We start from the raw sequence: 27,770 nt of genomic DNA, 5'->3' as shown, positions 1-27,770 counted from the left end.
TTTAAAAACCAATTGGGATGCAACATAGATTGTGAATGTGGGGTTCTATTCAAAAAGCTGGTTTTAACAGTAAAACTGAGGACTCCATCCATTGACTAAAGGTACTGAATCAGCTTGCTTCAGCAGTAGGAAATTAGCAATTTCCCCTCAAAGCTAGTGTAAGTATTCTTCAAATCATAAACATCCTTCTTTGGTTTCTCACACTTTATATATTTTTGGTGCCTATTGATTCAATGTAAAAAAATATTTATTCTGGGCCTTGGTACTAATAAGAATAGAAGAGACTCAGTTCTCCTGCTAAAGGGTAACATTATCACCGATGATGATCTGTTCTATAGATGGCAAGACAGAGTAGAGTAGAAAAACAGGATAAAAGCACACTATGCCTCTCCAGTCAGTGGCTATAGACAGAGAACTCCCCTCCAATCTTTACTGAGCTACATGAGATCAGCGATCAGGACATGTCCTTGGAGGACGGTGCTGGTGTGTAAGTGATCTTGCCTCTGCTCCCGGTGTGCATCTTGTGGCCGGGGAAGCTGGGTATGTGTGCGGACGTCCTCCCACCTTGACTCCGAGCCGTGGGGGAGAGGAGGGACGGGGAGGGAGGGGAGGGGGACGAGGAGGTGGGAGACAGGGAGGAGGAGGTGGAAGAGGAGGGCGAGGAAGAGGAGGAGGAAGAGGATGAACAGAAAGAGTAGGGGCCGGTGCTGTGTCGGCTGGTTTGGTTCTGCGAGAGGGAGAGGTGCTGGCACTTGTCATTGCGGGAAGGGCTCGGCATTCTGGGAGAGGCGTTACCGGGGGACTGCGAGGAGGCGTGGCTACACATGGGGACGAGACGACTCAGATTAAGAGATGGAATAGCAGATTTGTGACTGGAGGAGGAGCGGGAGGAGGACGGGGAGGGGGGTGATTTGACAGGGTTAGAGACATTAGTAAAGGGAGCAGACAGTGATGCCACGGATGTCTGTTTTCCCAAACTATGACAGAAGGCTGGGATCTTAGAAGCAGGTAAAGCAAGGAAAGAGTGATTACTATCCGCACCAGCTTGTTTAATACTTCTGTTAGCCTGCAGACAGAGATGGAGGACGATCACACAGGTGTTAAAAAGGCAAGAGAGGGGTTAATAGTAATAATCACAATAACACAATAATCACTGAGCATCATGTTATAAAAAAACCTAAAACAGTACTTGGTACTTGATGCAGAGGCCTTACAGAGAGTGAGGGTAATCAGGAGTTTGAAATGGAAATGAAAGTAGCTTAACTACAAGAGATGATGTGTAAAGCGAACACACCTAACCTAGGTGAATGTATGGAAAGTAGGCATAGGATGCAGGACGCACGGTAAATGGTGTAGACTGTTAGGGCATAGAGAAAAAATCAAAAGTGTACAATGTAGGCTGTAGCATGGACAGTTAAAGATGAAGAGTAGAGGTTGTAGATGAAGGTACACAGTGACCATGGCCATGCACAGGACAGTGACCATGGCCATACACAGGACAGTGACCATGGCCATACACAGGACACAACCTCCCAGAGAGGGGAACCAGACATCCATAGGGTTGGCTCACAATACAGCACAGTCGGTTTGACCACAATCGTGTCTGCCAATCATTTACAGTCTTCACCAGTGCTTCCGTCTACTTCACTAAACTCTAAAGTGACAGACAGGGGCTGTTGATATACTAGCATAGTACTAGCATAGTACGAATGCAGTATTAAAGCAGTACTGTACCAGTTTCACTGTGAAACTACCTGTCGGAACTGCCTCTGGTTGTCCTGCAGACTCTGGCCTTTGGCTGGTTTGTCAGGCGACCCAGATGGCTTGGATGGGCCCAGACGACTGGAGGAGGGGGGGGCACTGCCAGTCTGTTACAAAATAGACGGAACCAAACAGACAAAAGGGAACACAAAGGTTATGAAATAGGTACTGATTGAACTGATTTGGGGTGAGATAGGATAAGAATGGAAGAAGCTGCTGTCCTTGAAACCCAACCTTAGAGGGAGTTGTTAGCATGCTTTGATGTACCAGCCAGCACCCTGCATCGCCAACATTGAAGACAAACTCAGCAGTCAACAACCACATTTAGAAGCCGGTCATTTTGGAAAATTCATTCAAAAGTCATTCTGAAAGGGAAACCGTTGCTGTTCACTGTTCAGAGTGTGCACACGGGAGACAGAAAGACAAACCAGACATAAAAAACCCAGAGGACTACAATCGCGGAGGACTCAATCTCAGCTGATGTTAAGACAAAGGACTACAATCGTGTCAGATTATGTTAAGCAAGAGGACTACAATCATGTCAGTTTAGACATGACAGCACCTTCTCCCTGTTATCCTTCATTGGAACCTGAAAGGTCTTAAACATGTACCAGGCTAAAGCACAACATGCTAACCTATTGGTTAAAGGACATGGTAACCCTTTAGAGTCATTAGTTAGAGGGAGAGTGCGCCCCAGAGACCAAGCCACCAGGTAGAGTTAGAAGCAAGGGAGTATGGGAGCGTGAAGTAGACCTGTTTCTTGGTGGAGACAGCCAGGGTCGGCTTGGGGAGTTGTGATCTGGCCTTCTTAGTCTGTGGAGCTTTGGGAGCCTTGGACCCCTGAGAGGCGGGTCTCTTGGAAGTGCTGCCCTCCCTCTCCTGTTTGGCTGGGATGGCAGGGGAGACGGTGGCGGTGGTGGCGGTGGAGGGCGACCGAGGCTTCTGACGGGACCCTGGGTTATGTGTCTTGGGTGAGGAGACACCTATGGTGTCCACGGTGATCTCCAGCTGTTTGATGGTCTCTTCCAGACTGTTTATGGAGTCATAGGCACTCTTGCAGATCACCTCAGTCCTGCTCTGGGAGTCTGACCTCAAGGGAGAACCCAATGAAGACACAGAGTTACTGGTATTCGTTACAGTGGCTCCATGTTTGGGGTCTTGGTGGGGTTTGGGGGTGATCTCCAACCTCTTGATTTCCTTCGTGGTCTTTTCCTCTACCTGTCCAGTCTCCTCCTCGTACACCACCACCTGCAGAGTTTTCTTGCCAGTCTTGGTGCCAGTCCGAAGGGCCTGGCTAATGGCTGCCAGTTTGTTTTTGGGGAACTTGAATTTGAATTTCTTTTTTGTCTCCTGCTTGTTGTCGTTGGTGTTCTCAGTTTTTGCCTGGTCATCTGATGTGCCACTTGCCTTCCTCTGTACAACCACAATTGAGGGGTTCCCAGTTGAGGTGTTTACAGAGTTTGGAAGAACGGCTTCATTCTTCACCTCCACTACATCCCTGCTGGTTGTTACCTGATGTAAACTTCTCCCTGTCTCCTCCTCTTCTTCTTCTTCATCTTCCTCCTGGATGCACCCCTGTGAGGGCAGAATCCCCAGCTCCTCCTCACTCTCAAAAATGGTGGACAGCCTCTTGTAAGCCGAATGGATATCCATGGGCTCGTCAAAGACGAAGATCACAGGCTTCCTGTCATACTGGTTATCATGGTGCTCCTCCTGCTGGTCAGTGGAGGTAGCATTACCATTGCTCACAGTGACAGTCTGGACCTGGGATCCGCTGGTGCGGACCAGCTGCTGGTACTCCCCCCTCGACAGGGCCTGAACCTTGCTATTGGTGATCATAAAGGCCATGTTGTCCAATGAGGGAGGGGGAGGAGGCGGGGCCTCTTGTTCTGGTAGGTCGGGATTCAGGCTGCTGCCCTCCTCTGTGTACCTGGCACGAGCCCGAGATGACCTCATCAACACCTCCTGTTGGCTGCCCTGGGTGTCAATCACACTCTGTGGAGATGGTGAGGGAGGGGGGCCGCTTGTACAAACGGGATCCTCCTGGCCTGCTTTGTTACTCTGAACCTGCGGCCATGTTGGCGAGGTCCTGATGGAACACTGGCGTCCTGGAACACTGTCCTGAAGGACGGGTGGAGATACAACCTGCCTCACGGCAGGGCCTGACATTGAGGAAGGCATCTGCTTGACTACCTGCTCTACCTGAACAGGACCCCCCATGTCTTGTTCAGTTCCTGAGCTCTTCTCCCTCTCTTCCAGTCCAGCTACCACTTGCTCTGAGTTGGGCACGCCATCTTGGATGTCGTACAGAGAAGGTAACTGGTCTGGTGTTAGTAACTCTGGCCGCTGGGTTAGATCAGGAGCAGTACAATTGGCCACCTGTGAGGAGGGCAGGGTCCCCCCCTTGCCTTCGGATTGGTCAATCACTCCGGATGACACATTCTCATTGGACATCTGAGCCGTGACGTAATACATGACCTGGAAGACAGGATGAAAAAAGTATTTGTCATAATAATGTATACTGTCTGTGTCAGTAAAAAACCTTGTAAGAGAGGATAAAAGGTCATTCCTGACAGGGCTAGGGCCAACTACGTATATGTTTTGGAACATAGAGGTTTTCTTTGACACATTAAGAGGAATGCAGACCTGCTACACTGTAGCAAGAGAACAATTAGTGTAGTTATTACAGAATGGAAGAGAACAGAAAGTAGTACCTGGTGTGAGTGGATGAAAATCGAGTGATCTCAGCCAACATTAGTACCATGGAACTGTCAGAACCATGAAAGGAAACGTTTTCCGGATGAAAAGAAAGTTCCACCCATGAATCACCTCAGGACTGACAAGCATGGCACAGAGCAGTGAGGAGATAGACTGGAGCAGCACAGACTGCCTGGACATGCACATGTTATCTTGAAAAGTGAGCCAGCCACATAACATGATTTCATCACAGTCTTCCTTTCAGTTTGAAAAGGTAAGATGCAAGAGATGTCAGTGCCAGTATTGAAGAAACCTTTTTCTCAGGTGCCTGTACTGAAGAAACTGAAGAAAGTTGATCCATTGCCGTGGCGACCGCAAACCCCAGAGGTAGGAGACACGTTATACAATGAGAGTTCAATCATAACTCAAATTAAACATCTCTGTGAAATAGGTCTAGTCAGGTTAGTTTTAGGTAGTGAAGATGTGAGTAAGTGTATGTTAAGTATGTTAACCAGGAAACACACACACACACACCAGATCTGGTTAGATTGAGAAAGTAAGTCATTATTTCGGTAGCAAATTAGTGTTCATCCAGTGACCCCTCTAGACGAGTTACCTGTGTGTGTGGGGGTAAGACAGAAGGCTGTGTCTCTATTTCTCTAGCCTTGGAGCCAGAGCCTGACAGGTCAACCACACACCTGGCTCCTACCTCCCTCACAGAGCACTTCTGAAACACCTGGGGAGGTCAAAGGTGAGGTCAAAGGTCAGGGATTAAAACAATATAAATGACTTCCATGTGTAGGGCACATAAAGCTGGAATGGTGTCAGAAACAGCCAAGGTTGGTTCCTCTAACACAGTCGGAGACTAAAATATGTTAATGTAACTTAGAAACTTCATGGTGATTCCTTTGTTGACCAGGAGATGGCAGTATAGTCCCACTCCCACAGGATGACGGCGTAATCATCCGACTTTAATGTGTAATTAATTAGTACTACATTGTAACTGTATGGGTAGCGTCAATTAGGACCTGACCGTGTTTTTGTTTACCTGTAGCTCCTTCATGAACTGATCTTCTTCCTCCTCTTCCTCCTGAAGTTCGGTTTCGGGGGCCGGGGCAGGGGGAGGAAGGAGGGTGGTCTGAGGTTTGGGTTTGACTTCAGGGGGCTGTCTGATGGGTTTAGGTTGAGGAACCACCACCACCTCTTCTTCTTCTTCCTGACAGATACAGACAGAGTCCAACATGTGTTCAACTGCATTTTGACAACACATAAACGGGTTTCGTGTACAAAGCACATAAATGGGTGCGCTTGCTCGCTCACACACACACACACACACACACACACACACACACACACACACACACACACACACACCTGTGTGGTGACAGATTCCTTGCGTGTGGTGTAGATGACTTCTCCTGACCTCCCGGTGGTGAGCCCGGGGCTGGCGGGGTAGAACCTGCGAGGGGGCGGTGGAGGAGGGGACTTCCCAGCCATGTCAGGGCTCTGTCTCCTTTCTCTCTCCACGCTGGGCCTGCGAGGTTTCTCCACCATGGGCCTGGGGGGGCGTTCAGCGCCGGGCTGGACTGGGGGCTCAGCCGGGACCGGGGAGGACTGAGCTGCATCTGTCAGAGATACACACACCACACGAAAACCGGTCAGGTTGAGCCAAAAGGTCAATGCAGCGTGTCTTTGAATGGGACCCAAAAACTTCTCATTAAAGAAAAGGAAAGCATTTGATCTCATTCCGCAGAGCTCATCTAATTTTCAAAGCATCCAGTCTTGTTTACTGTGCCAGTGTCTAACCTCTGGCTGCTGGTTTTGGCTGAGGGGCGTCAACCTCATCTGGCAGGGTTAGGCCAGAGGGGAGACCTGCAGGGGGCAGGGACTGAGAATCCATGTCTGAGGCTGGTGGAGGCTGGGAGGCTGTGGCTTTATCTGGCGGAGCCTGGACTGTGGCTGGCTGGTCTGGAGGGGTAGGAGGACCAGAGGAGGCATCCTCCCCAGGCTCAGGAACCTCTAGGTCGGGTATGGCTCTCATCAGGCTGGCCTGGGCCTCCTGGAGCATCTGGTCAAAGTCACTGGGGTTTGAGGAGGAAGTCTCGCTCTGCTTCACCTCCCTCATCGCTTCCTCTGTAGTCTGAAGAGATCAGGAAAGATCAGAAAACAGAAAGAAAACATATCAAATTCAATGGATGCATTTACATTTAGTCATTTTAGCAGACGCTCTTATCCAGAGCGACTTACAGAAAAAAATGACTAAATGTAACTAAATGACTAAATGTAAATGGATGCATAATGGGTTATTCTCGTGGGTATTTCATCTGGAAACGTTTAACCTAAGAGATCATGATTTGAAATGTTCAAATTTGTTATTATCTTTCACACATTTTAATTGAAAAAGGTGTTAAATACAAATGCAATAAATGTCGACTAATCGTAAAAGACCACACCGCCTACCTCAGCATCTGTAGCAGGGGGTGTGATGGGGCCCACGCTGGCTTGGCTCTCGCCGAGTGGTGCCGGTCGTGCGGCGGTCTCTGCGACGCCTGAGGAGGGGGTGTTCCCCTCCACTCTCCAGGGGCCCACCCTCTTCTGCAGGGCGGGGCTGCCCTCTCGACTTCTTGGGCTCACCTTGGTGGATCAGGGAAAAACATACCATTATTTAACCGCCCTAGCGACTACGTAGGGTAAACAAATGTTTATAACAAATCAAGAATTCTATCAGTAACCTTGGCGACAGTGGGCGTGTCTCGGCCGTGGGTGGGGGTGAGTGGGGGGGGAGGGTGGTGCGTCGGAGCAGAGGAGGCGGCGTGTTGGCATGCTACGATAGACGCAGGGGAGCTCCTTACGCGGGGGCCGGCGCCCGGAGAGGCAGGCGTCGCTGAGGCGGGCGTGGGGTCAGGCCTCGTGGGGGGGCCGGCGAGAGGGGGGCGGACCGAGGAACGGGGCTGGGGTTTGGGGGACTGCTGGGCGGGGTTGGGTCTCAGGATAGGGTCGAGGGACTCCTCCATCTCCTCCAGACCCTCCATGGTGGCTGGCTTGGCTGCCCCAGACCCGGCCTCAGGACCATGAGAGTGGCTCTCTGTCACATATCTGAAGACAACACAACTTGTTAGCTTTTACAGGTCAGGGAAGCCGAACTGGAGAGCTCTACAACTGATGACAGGTGAGACCTGTTGAGATATTCTAGATTTACAGCAATCTAGCAGTGACAGGAGGAGTTCTCCTCTTCCTAATCATGACAGGGAAGTCTCCATGTCTCAGTAAGGGGTTTCAACCAGGACAACCCCCCCGTCCCCCCTCCAACATACACCCACAAACTCCTACTGGTTTGATCTGTACCTCCTGAGTCCACTCAGAGTCTCTGTCAGGGCCTTGACCCTCTTCAGCATGCTGTCCATCTTGAGAGGTTCCTCCTTCAGGAAGCGCACGGCCTCCACCTCCACTCTCAACACCGTCCTCATCTTCCCCTGCAGGGAGGGGTACTCCGCTTGGGGGAGGAGGCCGAGGGGGAGGAGGGAGGAGAGGAAAAGGAGGAGGACAGGGGAAGAAGAAGAAAAGTGAGTTAAGCTCCAACCACCTGTCCATGCAAATGCACACAGGTCATCCTGCCTGAGCCTCACCTTTCAGCCCGGCCAGGGCTTCACCCACCCTCCTCAGGTTGACTGCCCCCTCCTCAACGTCCTTCAGGGTGACGGACAGCTGTCCGGGGTGGGAGGTAGACGAGGGGGAGGAGTCTGTCCTCAGCTGGTCCACATACTCCTCCAAGTCCCTGAACAACAGAATGGAGAGATGGAATAGAGAGATGGAATGGAGAGACGGAATGGACGTCCATCACCAAAACAAGAGTAAAGTGATGGCTGATTTGAAATGTTTCTTTCTTTTGATTCCAACTGATGTTCCAAGTTCAACTCAAAATCAACATATACCTGGAAACCCAGAAAGAGTTTAAACTCACAAGCCACACAAAACAAGCAGTCACATGTCTCAAGTCAATAAAGAACTTCCCTGGAAAATATATCAATCAAGTGTGACAGATTCTGGATAAACCAGAACACAAGTAGCAATAGTGAGCTAACCATAGTCCTATGAACTCTTGTGACTCTCATTACCAGTAATGTTGAGAATTACTTGACATTAAATGGCAGGAAGCCATGTAAAGAAGAAACTAATTCCAGCATTACTGGATTATGCACTCTTAGGTTTACAGTAGTTTAGTATTGTCCTGTATTGCGCACTCATGTTTTCTCCTGTGCCCTAGGCCAAGTGAAGAAGTCACTTGTTTACCCTCATGCTGTGAAAGTACCAAGTTCAAGACAAAATCGAAGTATTCATTACATATATGTAAGGTGCAGTTGTCTGATACACTCAAGCTGAGCATTTCAGAGGACTGGACAAAGAATACAGGAATGAAGGGCAGTTAAATAGTATCACAATATGGGAGGGGGGGTAACAATCAACATAGCCTTCGCAAACACAGACAGAAGACCCCACATGGTGCTAGGTAGCTTTTGTTTGGTCTTTAGATAGGGATCCCCAAAAAGTCCTCCTATTTTCCTGGTTCATTAACCACTTTGGTAAAATTGTGACCCCTGACCTACGCTAGTGTCACAGACATTTCCACATGTGGCAAGAGATTTTTCAAGAGCTTATTTCCAAGTGTGCTCTCTTATTTTTCCTTTGTGACCATGCATTCCTCTGCAGACCATTAGGTGAGCACCCTGGCTCTATATTCCTAAAGGTCTCTGCTTGGTGAGTCTGTAATTGTGACCAGTCATGCCTGACCAAGACGCTCTGTCTGACACAGTGGCCTTGACAGCTCACCACCGAGTACAGAACTGGAATAGCTTGAATTAATCATGAAAAATAACTCAAAGTGGACGAAAATGTGGAAAATGATCTTACATAAGAAACTAATTACCACACTTATTTCAAGTCATTACACATGCCAGTACACTATTAGGCTATTACATAAGTTATTATTATAACTATTTTGGTTTGAACCTTAAGCTGCAGTCAAAACATGATTAACAGTTAAATCATGAGCAGGATGGAGGTGTATCTGATACCTTGGCCAGGGAGGAAAGGCAGAGAAAAGGAGGATCTTATGGGAGGAGTGCCCGCCATTTGTAGAAAAAAACTAATGTTCAGTATGAGCCAAATAATCAACCAAGCTTTCCTTACAAATTTCAGTTATCACAACGATTAAACGAGCTAAACCCATCACAGGAAGAAGAAGAAGAGAGAGGATAATCCTCTTACCCGAGTTGCATGAGCACCCTCTCCTCCATGCCCAGGTACTGGAGCCTTTCCTGGTCCACAGCAGCTCTCTGCCTGTGTCCAGGCTCTCTGGAGCTGCTCAGCCTCTCCTCCATGGTCCTCAGCCTGTCGGCCATCATGGATGCCATCTCCTCCTCCATCATCCTCAGCATGCCTCGCACACTCTGCTGGTTCTGCACCTGAAGAGACAGAGATCCCCGTCACGCTCGTGTATTACGTCGCCACGACATGAGCTAGTGCCATCCTATCCCATTACGCTGTGCCAGTTCTTGCGCCTTGTCATGGAGAACCACGTCACAGAATCCAAACAGGACTACCTATCTCCTATCATCATCTCCCAGCTCTCTCTCCTGGTTCTGTATGAGGGAACCCCCAGGCACGTCCTCTAGCTCAGTGGTTCCCAACCCTGGTCCTCAGGGCACGCCTGTCCTGCATGTTTTAGATGTTTCCCTGCTCCAACACACTTGATTCAAATGAATGGGTTGTTTATACAGCTCTGCAGAAGCCTGCTTATGACCATTCATTTGAATCAGGTGTGTTGGAGCAGGGAAACATCTAAAACATGCAGGACAGGGAGCCCCGAGGACCAGGGTTGGGAACCACTGCTCTAGCTAACGGATTGAAGAGCACCAGAACCACAACAGCCACCTCACCCTCGCCGAGGCTGTCTGCACTCAGTCAGTACCTGCAACTGTCGTAGCTGCTGCAGCTGCAGCCTTAGGTCCGAGACGTTCCTCTGGGCTGACGACAGGGCTGTCTGCAGCACTGCGTCTGGGGGAGGGGCCTGAGGGGAGGAGCCGGAGCTATCCGTCAGGGGGGCGGGGCTCCTGGCTGCAGGTACAAGCGAGACTCCTGCAGGTTGACGCATAAATAATCGATACACTTACATGAATCTATCAATAGAGTGGAATGGATCATAGACCTATTGTCCAATAAGACTTTAGTATGTAAGATTATGAGGACAGAGGTTTATTTATGGTAGTAGTTTACTTACCCAGGCTGTTGTTGAATGGAATGGCAGCAGTCTTGCCATCTACCTCGCTGATGGTTGGGGCTATGGCTAGTGCATGCTGAACGAGGCCAGCCAAACTGGCAATCTGCTGTTCCATAGCCTTCATTCGCTCACTAGAAAACAGAACACATATTCAAGCCTTAGAGCCAGTATAGGTTTGTCATACTATGATTATTTCCTGTAAACTACTGACATGACTGACTGATATGACAATTGACAGATCTTTTTCTGTCTCCCTTTCTCTTTTTCTCTCTTTCTTCCTTTGTCTCTCTCTCTCTCTTACCTGGTCTGGGGGTCATTGGGTGTGATGGGGCTTTGGAACACTCTATCAGGATGCCCAGCAGGGAGGTCAACAAACACTGACGACGACGAAGATGATGACACACTGCTCCGCGTCCGACTGATGACCTCCCCTGTCCCGTTACTGTCTCGCCTCAGGGACCGGCGAATGGGAGACATCCGCTCCGCGGCCACGTGACCTTGGGCAGCTACGACCGTGGCAACCGCCGAATGACTGTCAATCATCCTGACCTCACTGACTCTGTGAGGGGAGGGGGGCGGCGTTTTGGTACCCATCGGGGGGAGCTGACTTTCTCCATACCTCCTGGACTTCTGCCTGGAGAGAGAGAGGATGGATAGGGAGGTCAGGAAAGTAGAAGGCTTCATCAAAGGATAAACTTGACCTTATCAAATGTATTAGCCATTACGATGAAAATGTCATGTGTTTTTTTCCAAGATATGTTGACGGATTATCTACCTGTAATGCGAATGCTGTTGCTCCAAGATGTCTCCGTAGGGCTTGATGGAGGCTCGGTCCACTACGTCAGCAAGCGGGGCGGGGGCACTGCCCTGTGACGAGGCGATGCTCAGCCTGCCGCCCTCCTGGAGGGTGGAGTAAGGGTCAGGGTACACCCCACCCTCACCCCGCACCACCAGTGCCATACTCTTACTACAACCCAGGTCCTCGTCTGAATGAAAAAAGAATGGATGAAAGGAAGGAAGGAAGGAAAGACGGAAAAAAGAAAGAAAGGATTGAATGTGAGAAGGAAGGCAGGTAGGAATGAAGGAAGGTATGGAGGAAAGAAGGAAGTCAAAACGTTTAATGTTCACAGGCAATATGAAAAACATTCCATTAAGAATTGCTACGACAGTTTTTGAGTTGAGTGTGTTACCAGGTTTGACATCACGTCTCTCCAGGATAGCACTGCTGCTAGGGCAGGGGGTCACGGAGCGCCCTGTGCCCACGCTGGACATGCGATCCCTGGGCAGCGTGGTACTGCCCGCCCCCCCTGCACTCCCAGCTCCCCGAGAGCCGTAAGGGATCCTGGAGGGAGAGGAGGGCATGGAGCGGGCGGTGGGGGGAGACATGGAACCCTGCAGCGTGTGGAGAGCACTGCGGTTGGAGGACTGGAGGGTGTGCACTGGGCTGTGGCTTCCATACAGGATCTCCCTGGGTATCTGTGGAACGGCATTCAGAAGAAACAACATGACTCAAAAGTCTAGCCTGCTGTATACTGTTTGGGACCTAACAGTATCTGTATCTGTAGATATAAAGAAAATAAGGTTCAACATTAATCAACAGATTCAACTGGGAGTTCATAGGTTGTAAATGTGTATGACAAAGGCCACAATGAAAATCTGCCAAAAAGTTTAAAAACAATCTTGGGTTTTACTCGGGTTTTACTTGAAAATACAGTTTGTTGGACATGTCAGGACATGGTTTCGTATTTACAAAACAGACACGCTTGGCGTCTCTTACGATAATGGGGTTAAACAAATGTGTGAGAAAAGCGAAGCACCAGCACTTGAATAGAATACAGACTGAATAGAACTGAATGTATACAATTCTGTGTGTTGTGACCTGTGTTTGTAGCCTGTTCATGCGTAAACGTTTAGACGTTTGGATGTGCGGGTTTTTTGTGTGTGTGTGTACTATATCTGTGTGTCTTTAAGTCTGTGTGTGTATGTGAGCCATGCGTGCAAGACAGATATGACTAACCCTCATTATCATCATTAACTTATAATTCCCCTTAATTTACACATTTTTCTGCATTCTTGCTTTGAACTCATAGTCATGGAATATCTATTCTTGACACGATTCTGTCCCTACATCCCGTCCTCAAGTAAGCAACTTCTATCGGCCACTGCAAATGTATGGCACTGCTATTTACTAATCATTATAATTTGCCATGATTCCTACTCTCTCCTTGGTTTTCTTGCAGCAGTCATTGGAGTCAGCAGCTTTTTTGGTCTTCAGAGCTGAGGTGTGAATGAAGGTGCCAGCGTCGAGGCTGGTTGCAAGACGCAAGAAGGAAGTGTACTGTATCAGGTTTATGTCAACAGCATAACTCATCCTTCATCTGGGAATAGGGCGTGTTCCAACAGATGGAACCCAGATTTCAACCTTCTATATTACTTGATTGTTAACCCTACAGGTCTGTTCACTGTTCAATGTGATGTGAGACCTCCAGTATATTGTCTTAACATTTGCAGTGTCTTGCTCCTGTAAGGCTTTGACCTACAGAGCTCCAGCTAAAACAAATCCAATCCAGGTTACAATCCCACTCAGGCGTCCCTTAGCTACACAAGTGTCAAGGGACTAGAGGAGCATAAAGTAGCCGTTTGTTCTGGAACCAGATGTTTACCACTACCGAGTCTCTAGATCCCCATGGCCTAGTATCCTGATGACCTGGTGAAATACCATAGCAACGCCTCATCCTCAGGGATTCAGCTTCAATCCTAGACTTGCCTCCTCAAATCCCCTGCCCCTCACCAAGCTGACTCCCTACCCCCTCACTGGTCTAAAGGGGATGACAGGAGGGGAGGTACTGGCCAGTTGGTTGGGTTCCTGGCTTACTCTCGCCTCCTCCACATTCATCTCAGCTTCTCATGCATGGCGACCCTCAAACATACTTGAAGATGAGAGGGACGACTTTATTTGTGTAACTGAGATAGCGGAGCTATTTCTCAGGGCTGCAGGATACTTATTTCCTGACAGATGCAGATATGTAGACGCAGTACATCTATGAGAGGAACCCTCACTGAGTGAAACCAGGGCTGATATCAGGGACAGACAGCATCATCTTATCTCCACCTCCGTGAGATAAACACAGTGTGGATCATCTCACTGTGATCCAGACATCCACTATCGGGAAGATTCCAACAACATTCAACATGGGTCCGAACTCCCTTACTCCCTTTTGGGGTTTGAGATATAAACCGCGGCTACCTTTCACTGAGGTAATTACTGTAGTTCGAGGCGAGAGAGATGGACTGGTGCCACTGGGGAATCTACGAAAAGCATCCCTCGGATCAGAGATCTAGTCTCCTGTGCCTTAACCTGATAATCTACCACAATCTCCCGGAACAGGATACAGACAGGCGGGAAATGTGACTGACGTTTCAGATGAAGGATAAAAGTGACCAGAAGCCTGTGAGACCCTAAGGAGTCCTCACAGGCTCGTGAGTGATCAGTCTGCCATCCTCTCCCTGTCCCAGCGGCTCAGCATCAGCAGAACGGCAGGGCAGGGGGCATTAGGGTTGCTTACGAGGGCAGGCACAGAGGGGAAGCTTAGCTGGATGTGATTGTACACAGAGAAGTAGAGAGCTCTGTCTCATACTCACCACAGACATGCTGAAGGATCCCTAAGACTGGCTAAGACTGATGAGCTCAGGATCTCAGGAGCCCAAAATAGACAGTAATAATGCAGACTATTCTATTACATATGTCACCAGGTCTGGGTCTGGAGACGGGGGTCTACAGTCCAATGGCACACAAGACGGCAAGGTTAGGAGCGGTTCGGAACAATCCGAATGATAACATGGATCTTGTTCTATCATGTTTCATCTGATAATTCCATCGAGACAAAAAGATGAGAGATCAGAAGATGATGCAGAGTCATAACAAAGCTGTGTTCTAAGCCCGTATCCGTCCGCACTACCGGGGTGGGGGGGATGGAGTTACACTCACCCTGCCATCTTGCGAGTTGCCGGGCCGGGCCGAGTTGCGGTTGAAGGCGTGGGCGGGGTCTTTGTGGTACACCTTTAGACAGGACTGGGCTGTGATGTTCCTGGGCGGGGCCAAACGTGCATGATATCAGGTGCGTGTAGTATTGTTTGTGTGTTAGACTGTGCGTTAGTGTGTGTGATCCAGTCCTGAGGGGAGCTGGGGGTGCTGGCTGCTGAGTGGGGTGTGGCCAGGGAGAGGAGCCACCCTGACATCTGCACACGCTCAGACATGGGCCTCCTCTCTTGTCTGGGGAACAAAAGCAGCTAAAACGCCTGTGCAGCTGAACTAAAAGGATGTGGGGGGGGGGGGGGGGGAGAAGGGGGGGAGGAAGGACGAGGGGAACCTGACCTGCTTGAGAGACCTTTGAGCACAACAACAGAGCTCAATCATGGGCCTCTTTGATTGGTAGGGGAATCCAGTGGGTTGGAACTGGGGATTGATTTGAAGGGTCTAAATACAGTCTTGATGGAATCAAAACCAAACTCTGTCGATCACTTGTAGCAGAGCGTACCTGACGTCGGAGAGTTCGTAGTAGACGTTCCTGGTGTCATCTTTGATGTAGATGGCTACGCTGGGAGACTCCAGCATTTTCATGGTGAGCTGCTGGGGGAAGGCACTGACGAACAGAGTCCTGACAATGTCCCCACTGCTGATGTCACTAGGCATCCGGATCTGCTTGGTCTCCTCCCCATACTGCAGGTACAGAACCCCTGGAGAGGAAGGGGTAGAGGGGGAACAGATATTTAACCAGGAGGGGAGTGGCAGACAGACAGAGAGAGAGACAGATGGACGGATGGACAGACAGACCGACAGGCAGCAAGTAAGACCTACCCAGTGGCCTGTCTCTGGGCTGGCTGGAAGAGCGGGCCACGGGCAGGCTGGCGCGGGCTCGACATCCCCGGGTAAAGGCAGCGACAGCAGGCAGAGGGTATTCCTCAGACATGGTCTCCAGGGACTCCAGGGACACCACAGAGAGGGGGTCCAGCTGCTCTCCTACACCCACAACACCTGCACCGGGAGGTGGGCTCGCCGATGTCCGTGTGGTCCTGACCTGGAGGACCCGGGAGAGAGAGATTGGGGGAGATTGTAAACACACTATCAATCCCAATCTTGTATGAACAAGTGTGTGTTTGTGTCTTTGTATGAGTGTGTATGAATGCAACTTGTACAACCAGCTGCAAATACAACAATAGAGAGGCCGTTTTTTATGTGCCCCTCAAGCACAGAGATGCACACACACTGACACCTACTAAACACTATCCTGATGCAGGATAAGTTTGCTAGGTCACTCAAGTCTCTTAACTGTCAACATGTCTAGAAGTCAATTACAGAAACAGAAGCAAAATAGAAGCATGATGCAGCAGTTCTATACTATGCTTTGGTACAGAGTCAATTTGCCGCAGGCTATAAACGTAACCATAACCATCAGTTAGAGTTTATTTAAAAGCCACCCACAACCCATTTAGGAGACAAGCAGATGATTTCATTCCGGGGCACAGTCATGTGTTCCTCAATTTGTCCCCGATACATGGATTCTCTTTGACATGTGCAACCTGACACACACAGAGACACTCTCTCACACACACACGTACACGCCCACACATTGACTCACTGTTTTTTCACCACAAGGTTGGCAGTTGCTCTGACACACTCTAGTGAGTAATCACCTGGGGCAGCCGACCCCTTAGATTTACCTAACGTTCACCTGCTTACATGCACAATTGTGCTAGTACAGTTGGATTGTCAGACTGCATCCGACATTTGGACAAGACTCAGGAAAAGAAGCAAACCTACTTGATTTACACATCGAGTAAAATACTTCTTGTGTGGACCTGTTTTTCTTTTCGTGTCACAGCAAATGATGCTTGTTTACCCTCCTTGTCTTCATAAAGCTGGAAAATCCAGCATGAAATAATCTGGATCATAACTGGCAATAAGCCTGATTCGAATTCTGATCAGCAGATTCTTCAAATTATTATGATAGCATACATGTTCAGTATTTCACATATGTTTTACATCAAAGAACGGAACCTACAGAAGTAGCGTGATGATTATGGGTGTTGGCATTCCATCTGTCAGGCACCTGAGTGAGGGCCCCATCTGTCACATGTGAGTTACAGATGTTTGTCTAGAAGAGATCTACTGTATGAAGGAGTGGCAAACTTTGAAACTGGAGATTGTAGGGTCTTTCTTTCGCCTGTGCCAGACAACACTTAAGACTTCCTGAATGCCAGTGTCAACGCCTACTTACAAGGTAATTACTTTGTTAGATACAAGGAAATTACAGTGTGCTTTCTATCACATTGTTTGATTGTGACAACTGCAACACAGAAGGGTGTCATAGACATAGCTTTACCATTGCGTCCTTCAGAGAGTCATTTTAAATCCATTCCAAACCTTGATAAAGACTCTTGAAACTTGTAAAAACAGCAATACAGTCAATAGAAACTACAGTCCATCCAGCTGGAGACCAGTACAACGGCTTCAGGGGAAGAACCCCCAAACCATTAAATCAATATGGGCTTGTTGTGCTGGGCTGGCACGCTGGCCTGCATAGCTCTCTGACAGCAGCTAACACTTAACACATTGGTTAACCCATTACCCAGGTGGCAGCAGCAGAGAGGAGGACTATATGGATGAAAGGACCCAAGTTGAGCAAGGTTGGATCAGGCCAGGCATGAGATTGCTCAGATGCCCCACTCTTTGATCAGTAATGGCTGTCAGATGTATGGTGAAGCAGTGACTATAATGGCCAGTCTGTTTGGTAAGGTGCCAGATCTTTGAAAGCAACTGGCTGTTACCCTCCACATCACAGAAGTCTGACACATACAGCACTGTAAGAAGCACAGGCTTGCAGGGGGAGATTGAGGCTAGGGAAGAGGTAGAGGCTGAGCTGCGCTGAGGCTGGGACTGAGGCTGGTACTGAGGCTGGTACTGAGGCTGGTACTGAGGCTGGGACTGAGGCTGGTACTGAGGCTGGTACTGAGGCTGGGACTGAGGCTGGTACTGAGGCTGGGACTGAGGCTGGTACTGAGGCTGGTACTGAGGCTGAGACTGGGCTGAAACTGAGGCTGAGCTGGGCAGAGGCGGGTACTGAGGCTGAGACTGGGTTGAGAGGCTGACACTGAGGCTGAGGCTGGACTGAGGCTGGGCTGACATTCTAAGAGTGCTACAAAAACAAACCTCTATTCTGAGGCAATTGTTAATCTCTGATCTACAGTCAGCAGAGCACACCACGTTAAAATGAGACAACATTATTGTGAACATTGACTTTGTTCATATCTATATTACAGGGAAAGGCCGAAGCACAATGTGACACCTAAAATAAGTTTAACTGTAAAAATATCGAACACATTTCCCTGCAAGCAAAAATGGCAATGCTGACTGTAGCCCTCGGTTCAGACCGAGCACTCCAAAGACTGCTTTTAAGAGTTTTACAGGCTTACCTGGAGAAAAAAAAATCCAACTCGGTCAAGCCGAATTAATCCAATTTTGCAAGCGCATTTTCGAATTATAGATTTGACCAACTATCCAGCCATCTACAATACTGAGTTTCTTTCGCAAGACTTGAATGTGACGCTCGCATGTTATGAGTGCTCTAAGTACTGTGCTAGCCTACGGAAACCCCACCCTGTCCAATAATGCTGGATTTACCTGTCCAACTTGCAAGGCAGTCCAAGTTTATTTTGCGCCATGTTTATATATCAACGCAGTGAGCGACAATAACAAACGACTAGTAGCACGCAACCACTCCTCGTCCGGTTAAGTGTCAGTCCTCATAATGTTCTATACAGCACGTCAAGGTTACATGTTCTGGCAATAATTAGAGTTGCATGGGTTTATTAAACTTCAACTAAAGCAACTTCATTGTGTGGAATACACTATTAAAAGGATATTACTTTTAAGTGAAACACAGCTTTTAAGATACGTTTATTATATGTTAACTGTATGCACCTGCCCACCACAGTACATTCCTTGTTTGTGAACACTTGGCGAATAAACACAATTCTGATTCTGACATCAGTCCATCAATCGTATTCTGACTCATTAGAATTAATTCCTCAAAGCATATCATACAATTCCCCTCACTTTCCCTCTTTCTTTTTAAACCCCTACTGTCTATCAATGACTAACCTGTTCTCGCATGCGCTCGTGATGACCCATGATGACGGCAGCATGGTGGGGGTACTTCTGTCTCAGGTGATCCAGGAACACCTCCTTCCTTCTCTCCACATCAGCCTGCTGCATGGCCTGGCTGTCTGGGAGGGTTCTGGGCCCGTCCCTGGCTCCGCGGGCGCCTCCTATGGTGTACCTTCTGGTGCTGGGGGAGCGAGGGGGCAGGTCTGACAGGTTGTCGCTGGCTAGGATCTGCTTCCTTTGGATGCACTCTGGGTCCTCTGAGCAAGATGAGGAAAGTCTGGGGAGTGTGTGTCCTCCTCCTGGCTCTGTGGGGTGGAGGGAGTAGTGGAGGGGAGGAGAGGTGAGGAGAGTGGAGTGGCGATGAGATATGTGGGTATTCGTGTGAATTTGTGTGTTCGTGAACTGGATTAGAATGTGCACAATTAGAATTATAGGAGTCTCTCTACAGTATACAAGTTGATGTTACCCAGCATGACCTTATCAGACTGAGTGGAGCCTGGGGGCAAATGCTACTAGGAAGATGCAAACCACATGGAGCAGCCATACCAGACCCCAAGGGATGGCCATAAATATCCTATAGTAGGAGGCTTTGATATACAGTGGGGCCTAATTATTCAACATTTTAACATAAAAAACACAAAAAATCACAAATTATGAGGGTGGCAATAATCTTGAAATCTAAAAGCTTGTACGGTCTTCTAAATAGTGCATTAGGAGAAGCCAAACATAGTTACTGAATCGGGGTTAATCTATGGTGTCTGGAGTCAGAGTTAGTGTAGAAATGAAATATTCCTTTGTACTCATCCCTCGACTATTTTGGATCTAAGAGAAGTAGAGAGTGTGAAATAAAAAACGAAAAAAGGTCATTACAGTTTACATTAACCTTTGATATGTGAATGAGGCCTAAACTCTAATTGATGAAATCCAAAAGGAACATTGTCGAAGATGACGTTTAGTTTTAGAACAATTACAGCTCTGAAATCACAGGGCATGATGCCTGGAACCTTGAAATGCATACGTCAGTCGTGAGAAAGATTAAAGACCGTAGACCAAACCTCAGCTTCCACATAAATTAGCCTCCCGCTATTAGGAACGTCGGAAACGTCAAGTGAACTGTTGTTGACACGGCACATCCCCTCATTCTATGCAGAGTGCTGTGAGCAGTGGGTCTATGCGGTTTGACAAAATAATTAACATACTTTAAATGCCTCGTATGTTCCACGGGGAGAAAATACTCAAACGACTGTTTGCTTGATGCTGAGTGATGGCGTATGTCTACATAGTTGAAAAGTCTCTGAAACTACTTCAGGCTGAAGTGTTGGGGCACAGCGCGATGTTGACATTTGAAGTCTTCCGGGAGGTATGTTTGTAATGAGGGCCTTGTTGGTCGAGCAGAACATGACACACAATACTGCTGGGAGAATGACGATAGAGGAAAGGGGGAGCTGAGGTTACTGCTACTGCTTGTAAAAGGAAAAACATCCTATATACATGCAAATGTATAGCCTATAAAACAGTTTAAAGTTGTCATATAAATATGACCATAATACAATAACTGTCTCATTATGTATTTTTTGTACAGTGGCTTTTTAAAACATCCGATTTGAGTTTAGTAAAGAATGTGTGAACACTTAGAAACTGGCTCACACACTTCCTTCCTGTCCAGAAAAATATCTGTAAAAAAAAGACGATGGGGTGGAAAACTTCACTCATATCTACTGGAGGTGATCCATATCTCTTCCCTCTATCTACAAAAGCACTCAACCAAGCTGCACAGCCACAGTGGCTGGAGGGAATCCAGAGGTTTCCCCCTCATGTTAGCTTTTGTGTGTGTGTATGTGCATATGTGCGTGTCTGTCTGACCGAAGGAGCTTCGCAGCTTTAAAGGATATCCTCAGGCCACCAGGCCACAGCAGGATGTCAGTTATGAGCCTGTGGATGGTGATGCTGTGTTTCCTACTTATCACGCAGAGGAAACCCCCCCCCCAGGCCACACACTTAAGGGCAGGACACACACAGGTCAAGGTAGGGCTAACCAAGGTCCAATGGACAACTGGGTGTAGGGCTTGACCAATGGACATGCCCTTCTTCCTATCCATATCACTAAACAAATGACTTAAATTTAACAGTCATTATTCCGATGTAGTTCCTTTCAAGATGCCAAAAGAGCTGTGGGGGTGTGTCCAGTGTCCACACACTGGGAACAATGTTTTTCTACTAGTACATGCAAATGCTGCATCCCCTCAGCTCAGCCCAGTAAGATGGTAGAGGAGGTGGTGGAGGCGTGTCATCCAATATGCAACCCCCATCTCAGTGATACTCCCAATACTCCAGTACTTGTAATCAACAGGGCTGAGGGCGAATAGCCAAAGCCCCCATTCGAGTCAAACTGTGTGGCCCTTTCTGGATTAGGAAGCAGGCACTGGATGACACTGTACTCATTATGATATTTCCTTATCTAGTTGTATCTCTGAATGTGTGTGGATGTGTGTGTGTGTGTGTGCTATGTGAATGTGTGAGATTGAATGTGTATGAGAGAAGCACATGTACAATTAATGTTCAAAGCTGTTCAGACTTTCAGCCAGCTAGCCTCTTTTGGCTCCTAAATGTGTTGTTGTTGATCTGTCTCTGGAACTACAGCCAGAGGCAGTTTCTCTAACTTTACAATTTCTACCGATTACATTACACATCCAATCCCTGATCAAACGGTACTTACAGTAATCACATACACAGTCATCGGGAGACACTTTTTCGGCCTGTACTGCACTTGCTACTGAGCTTGCATGACTTTACAGTAATAGATGAGCTTGCTAGAAATAAGCTTAATCTACTGTACGCCAAGCAACATGTCAACATTCTGTACCGTCAGAAGTGAGAACTACATCCTCTCACAGGAAAATGCAAAGCTTAACACAGGCTTCTCACTGCTTGACTGAGTGGCCAAGTACGGTCAAATTGCAGCCAAACGAACAGAGGATTACAGATGGCTGAGGTCAGAGATATTACTGTTTGCTGGCCAATCACCTTCATGACAAAATGACATCTGTAATGTAAGTTTTTCTCTTGAATTGTAGACTTGTCAAAGCCCACTGAAATCCCACCTAAAATGGGGCTATTCCATTAACTCTCAACATTATAGAGCCCTCATTCTATGTACCTTAACAGATGCTAAATGTAGTCCTGCATATAAATTCAAAGCTGATTACCCAGGTTTTGGACAACCACAAACACACCATAATCACAACCCTAAAATAACCTCTACCATAGTATAATCTTGCCATGTACAATATGGTGGCATACAGACATACATCCTCATCTCACCTCTTCTTTTCTCTTCAGGGAGTTCTGTTAGTCCTTTCACACCATTCAACTCAACCAGACCCAACTCTGCAGTGACAGGTCTCACGGAGTCCACCACATTTCGTAGACTAAAAGTTCATGCATGGAAAGATATGGTCAAAACATGCGTTTGTGTTTCTGTGCCTGTGTGCGCGTTCATGTGTTCCTGAGGAAGCTTGATTGTAGGGCTGTCCTCACTGTTTCCAGACCTCCCCTGTTTCCCAGCCCTCTAAATGCACATTTGGGAATTGAGCTAATCTATGAACAACACCACGTTTCAACAATTAAAAATAGGTGCAACGTAACATATCTTGCTGAAAACTTCTGACCGATGATTCTCTCTCTTCTTCTCTCTCTCTCTCTCTCTCTCTCTCTCTCTCTCTCTCTCTCTCTCTCTCTCTCTCTCTCTCTCTCTCTCTCTCTGTCTGTCTCTCATGTTAAACTTTTTTTTAAAATAAACATTACATAAAAACATGGAATATAAAAAAGTGCTCATATGAAACAATAATAGAGAACAGAGTTAAGAGACAGACTGCAGTTTGTGTTGAGGATAATATTTTGGGTTATTTTGTCAAATTGGTCAACAAACCAAACCCTTTCAAGCTGAAAGAGACTTGATTTCAATTCAGCATTAATCTTTAGGCACCTACATGCTCTTTTAATAGTTTAAAATTATGCTTGCACATTGTAATACTAGTACACCTTCCGTTACACCTTCCGGATCGCTGCCCCCTTTTCAAAAACTGACACAGTCGCTCAACGGTGGTTGAACAGATTCAGTGTGAAAAGCGGCGGCGAGCGAGCGGACGTGACACTGAATGCTCCGCGGTGTGACAGTGGGCACGGGCAAGTCGGGAGCAGCGCGGAGAGACACAGATGTGCAGGAGGCAGAGCAGAGGCAAGGAGGAGGCCACGGTCCGCTCCTCTCTCCTGTTTGACAAAGCTGATCTGATTGATTTAGTTCACTCCTGCCCTCGAGGTAGATTCCTGCGCGCTCTGCTACACCAGGGAGGGCTCGGGTGTACGCTGCGTTGGTTCTGTACGCAGCCACCCAAAGCTTCAGCTGAAACGCTGGAAGATTACATTATGGTTATGAAGGGGACTGTTCCTATATGCGTTTCCTGTTTAGCCGTGTCATAGGGGCGGAGATAGTGGACGAAAAGCATCAAATACAACGTTGTGTCTAAGTGATGTTCGTTCTACAGACTGGTGTTGTCTGCTTGTTCATCCATACCATACTTATCATGAGTTGTCATTCCTCTATCGAAAAAAAAAAATGTCACGCAACATGCAACAAGACAAGTAGACTGGAAACTCTGAAACTGGACTGGACTTGGGCTGGAGAGAGAGAGAGAGAGAGAGAGAGAGAGAGAGAGAGAGAGAGAGAGAGAGAGAAGAGAGAGAGAGAGAGAGAGAGAGAGAGAGAGAGAGAGATGTATCCCAAAGGCCGTCTGTCTTCCCTGTCAATATTGGCCCGTCCTTCAAAAGTCACTCCTGCGATTTCGGTTTATTGGCCTGATTATCAAACCATGAGACCTGCTGTTCTTTTCAGTCCTCTCAGACTCAGAAAATATTTTTTTTAACAACATCTCCTTCTTTATCATACATTCAAAATTAATACTGCTCCTAACAAACGGAAATCAGTTTACTGAAGGGAATATGCTGAAGAAATTCTCAAATCAAATATTTTAGTCTGGCAGGCAAAGGATGAGACTATATACATTCTGTGTTGAATACAAATACTTAAAAATAACATTGAAGAGGGTTCTATACAGTAATGCGGATGTGTGTATAACTGAGTCACCACTGAGCACTGGCTACTGTGGGGACAAAGAGCTTGGGGACGTCAAGATAAATGGGCCCTTGTGAAGAATTGGCGGCTCTTTCCTAACAGGTCAGGAAAGACTAAGAATAATTGCTCCCATTCTTTATAATGGGGGACTGTGGCCTCAGTGATGTCATGTGCATCTCACCCTGGGTCTTGTAAGCCGTAAAAATAGCTGTGTCATACGTTGTTGCATAAATCAATTGCAACAAGTGATCCAAATAAAAGTCTGATCTGCCAAGCAGCTGTTTCAGACGCAGTGCTGTTCACTGAGGCGAGCAGCACTGTTTGTGACTTCCTTTTTTTTTCTCCAATTTTTATTTATTTTATTTCGTTTCTTTTTTTTCTTTTTTTTACAAATGTCAGTGTCGACCTCGGTCAGGCTGGGGCAGAACAGCGGTAGGGGAGGGGGCAGGATGAGAGGACGGGGCTTCCGTCTGATCTGAAATCCCGCAGCTGTCGGAGGGAATCAGGGTCTGGCAGAGCTGGGGCTGTGACATGCAGAGAGATAGGCATAATTACTCAGATCACAAGGAGACTTTAGGAAGGAAGCAGAGGACACGGGGGGGAGGGTGGGGTTACGTAAACTCAGGAGAAGGCTTGATCAGATTGAGAGACGGGTTTGCTACGCTATTGATCATGGATGGGGTCCTGTTAGAGACCCTAAATGTTGTCATTTGACTTTGGGGAAGTAAAGACTCAAGAACTCCATCTGCACTGCATCATACAAACTGGTTTTGCACACTGCCCTTCTGGGAATCTCAGCTTTGCGCTGTTCAAAATAAGAGTGAGATCATCCTTTCACAAATATACATATGCACACTCACCCAAGCACACACATACCGCACACACTCACGAGGGTGTGAGCAGACCAACTCAAAGAGCCATCAGTTTTCAGTCCCCAGAAAGGAGCAAAGAATTCCATTAAACCATTTAGCTGAACCTCTCAAAACATCAGTAAAAACAGTAAACCAAAAAAAAAGACGTAGAAACTAAGATGACATTCTACAATCCCTTCATTTCAGCACCTAAGAAATACACTAAAATCTGAAATCTCACAGTAAGCAGTGTACAGTCTGCTTGGTTATCTACAGTTTACGTAATCTTACCACATGAAGAGTGAACCAAATCCTCTCATCTGACATCAGCAGGAAAAATGTACTCAAGCCCAAACAGTAACATATGCTTGAACTTCAGGGTTGATTACTCGTGACACCAGACTGTGTATACACACTGCGAAGCCTGGAGATGGACCACAAAATGTAGATTTGAAGTGAAAGTGTTTAGTTACTGAAAACACTTCAGTCATGGATCCTTGCTCATCTCAGGGTCATACTCATGCAGAAGGAGAGGCAGACTGTGGTGTACTGTTCCAAAATGCAGGAGTGATCACCAAACCTGTAATCATAGTCGAGCTTCTTTTCATTCATTTGTGTTATAATGACTCGACATCACTGCAGTTCCACTCAACAGCACTTGAAAGGAATAAGACAGCTTATGTAACTGTAAAGAAGGGGAACACGTGTGTGAGAGAATGAGTGTGGCTGTGTGTGTTGCGGGGGGTTCACAGTTACAAACGGAGAGTTTTACATGTAGGGGTGGACAAGCCTGAAAGGAGAAAAGACATTTCTAAAACGGGATGAATTGAGGGCAGATGAGTCCAGCTCTCTGCGGCCTGGGAGGAGAAGATTAGGGGGAGATCTTTTCTCAGAGCACCCTGGGCTGCTGCTGCATATCAGTGCGCTGGTGGCTGCAGCTGGAGTCCGATAGACAGCCAGGGGAAATGTCATCTGCTAGTTAAAGTCTCATTCACACACACAGAGACCCCCACACACACATACAAACCACACACACCCACACACATACACACCACACACACCCACACACATACGGTATTTATGTATATTTCTCATCTGCTAGTTAGAATCACGATGATGGACTTTGAGTCCAGGTCTATGGCCTTTCTGTACCAGCACATTTTTGTTCCTGTCCTATGCTTGAACCATAACTGATCCAAGCTTTGGAAGAGAAAACACCAGCTGTAGAGAAACCCTCCTGTCACATTAATGTGACATTACAAGTACCAAGCTTCCCCACGATTGCAAAGAGCTAGGAGAATCGCTCCCCCCACCCCTCCCCACTTCCACCTGTGTACGTTCCCCCCCCGCCCTTGCCAGGGCAGGTCTCTGCTACAGTGGCCAGACCAGACCATGGTCAGGCAGTAGGTCGCTTTAGAGCCCAGTGCAGCTGGAGATTAACTGCACTTTACAGACAGGGAATGTGATGATATGAGGGGGAATGTAAGGGATCAGCACAGTGGGAGCTAAAAAGGCTGACCCCCCGCTTAATCCCCAGGGTGCAGAGGGGGCCTACTACACAATGGGACCAGACCTCATGTGCTCTGGCAGGAATGCATGACAATACAAAACTCTGCTCTCCTGACAGAGTGATCTAAGCTCCCCTGCATGCGGTACAGTAGCTGTATAAATGTGTGTGTGTGCGTGCGGTTTCATCAGCGAATATGATAGTGTGAGTGTGTGTGTGTGTGTTCGGAGGCGGTACAGTTATCATGACTGGCTGTGTGCAGATTTATTTAGTGTCTGAAAGTGCCATGCTGTGAAATGATGCCATGCTGTTAAAGTGAGTCTAGTGACAGACCATTTGTAATATAACATTTGTGGAAATACAGAAATGACTGCCACTCAAAATGTACAAGGCATAGTATATCCCCATATATGAATTTAAGTTGACAAATAAGTGCTTGTGAACAAAATACACACACACACAGTTTAACTTTAGTGGTTTGGTTAAAACACAGTCTTAAATCTACAGTTGATATATTTGTCGAACCAATATTACTGTAAAGGTACATACCCATTATTTTCTGTAGAGAGAACATATACTCACACCTGATCCGCCACAAATGTAAAATATGGACAATTGTTGTAAATGAACCTTTAAACAAAACCCAAATAATTCTTCTGCCACTGCAGAATAGAGAGACCTACCTTTGGCTGAGTTGGAGGCAGTGTGCAGGGACATCCCTCTCCCCTCCTGGGGTTGTTGGAGCTGGTTCTGCTGGGTGCTCTGGGCTCTCACCAGATTCCCCTCGCTGCCTGCCCTCATCAGCCTCTCTCCCACACGTAGCATGCAGGAACGGTTCCCCTGGAGCTCCTTCCTCAGAGGACCCTGCTTGGACCCCCCCGAGGAGGGCCTGCCTAGCCGGGAGGACTTGGACATCTTCCCAGCGCTGAGAAAAGCTCCGCTCAGGTACTCCAGATTGTTTTTCAGTATTTCCTCCTGTCTCTTCCTACCTCCGAGTTCTGCGCCTGTCTCTCTAAGTCTACCGCTCACTGTTCCCCTTTCTCTCACTCGCTACTCTTGTTCTCCCTTATAAACAGATCTGTAAACCTCTTAGTTTTGGCAGTAAACAAACTCCTGCACTAACCACAGTAGTTGGTGTACACGGAGGCGGAGGTGTGTCTGGTCGACGGGCAGATATGGTCTCTGGTCTCTGGTCCTTCTGTGCAGAGCAAGGGAGACGATCTGTGTGTGTGTGTGAAGCCCTGCTCCTGGTGAGCTGCGGTAGCGCCGTATGATCAGCTGGAAGTGGATCCACGTGTTCCCTCTGCTGCACGCTGCCGCTGAGCCACCACGCTGCTGTGATGCAGAGCGACGCTTAAGCCTGCCAGCCTACATGAGGG

General features: G+C 47.6%; 1 protein-coding gene and 1 long non-coding RNA gene across 7 annotated transcripts; one reads left to right on the top strand and one right to left on the bottom strand.

Moving 5' to 3' along the window:
* Nucleotides 1-645: 645 nt before the first annotated feature.
* Nucleotides 646-27,657, bottom strand: si:ch211-207d6.2 (sickle tail protein). Of its 6 annotated transcripts, none has more exons than XM_062480776.1 (22): nucleotides 27,075-27,657; nucleotides 18,897-19,207; nucleotides 15,594-15,813; nucleotides 15,274-15,472; nucleotides 14,724-14,823; nucleotides 11,926-12,211; nucleotides 11,511-11,721; nucleotides 11,037-11,369; nucleotides 10,736-10,866; nucleotides 10,427-10,593; nucleotides 9,724-9,920; nucleotides 8,085-8,233; nucleotides 7,804-7,951; nucleotides 7,191-7,554; nucleotides 6,919-7,092; nucleotides 6,265-6,598; nucleotides 5,833-6,083; nucleotides 5,507-5,674; nucleotides 5,075-5,194; nucleotides 2,515-4,239; nucleotides 1,755-1,868; nucleotides 646-818 (listed from the first exon to the last, which is right to left on the bottom strand). In XM_062480776.1, exons 1-22 carry the CDS (start codon nucleotides 27,304-27,306, stop codon nucleotides 792-794), a joined length of 5,961 nt encoding a protein of 1,986 aa, XP_062336760.1. In that variant the 5' UTR covers nucleotides 27,307-27,657; the 3' UTR covers nucleotides 646-791. The 6 variants fall into 6 exon arrangements, with proteins under 6 accessions (XP_062336760.1, XP_062336765.1, XP_062336762.1 ...); XM_062480781.1 differs by having other exon boundaries at nucleotides 4,141-4,239; XM_062480778.1 differs by having other exon boundaries at nucleotides 7,311-7,554.
* On the top strand, nucleotides 26,590-27,770 carry LOC134036052 (uncharacterized). The gene is made up of 3 exons (XR_009932381.1): nucleotides 26,590-26,706; nucleotides 27,214-27,336; nucleotides 27,468-27,770. It is a non-coding gene; the product is annotated as an uncharacterized LOC134036052 (long non-coding RNA).

This window comes from Osmerus eperlanus, chromosome 16, assembly GCF_963692335.1.
Source record: "Osmerus eperlanus chromosome 16, fOsmEpe2.1, whole genome shotgun sequence".
In the NCBI taxonomy this organism is placed as follows: domain Eukaryota; kingdom Metazoa; phylum Chordata; class Actinopteri; order Osmeriformes; family Osmeridae; genus Osmerus; species Osmerus eperlanus.
The sequence above is the reverse complement of the archived record's forward strand: the minus strand, read 5'-3'. Positions and strand labels throughout refer to the sequence as shown.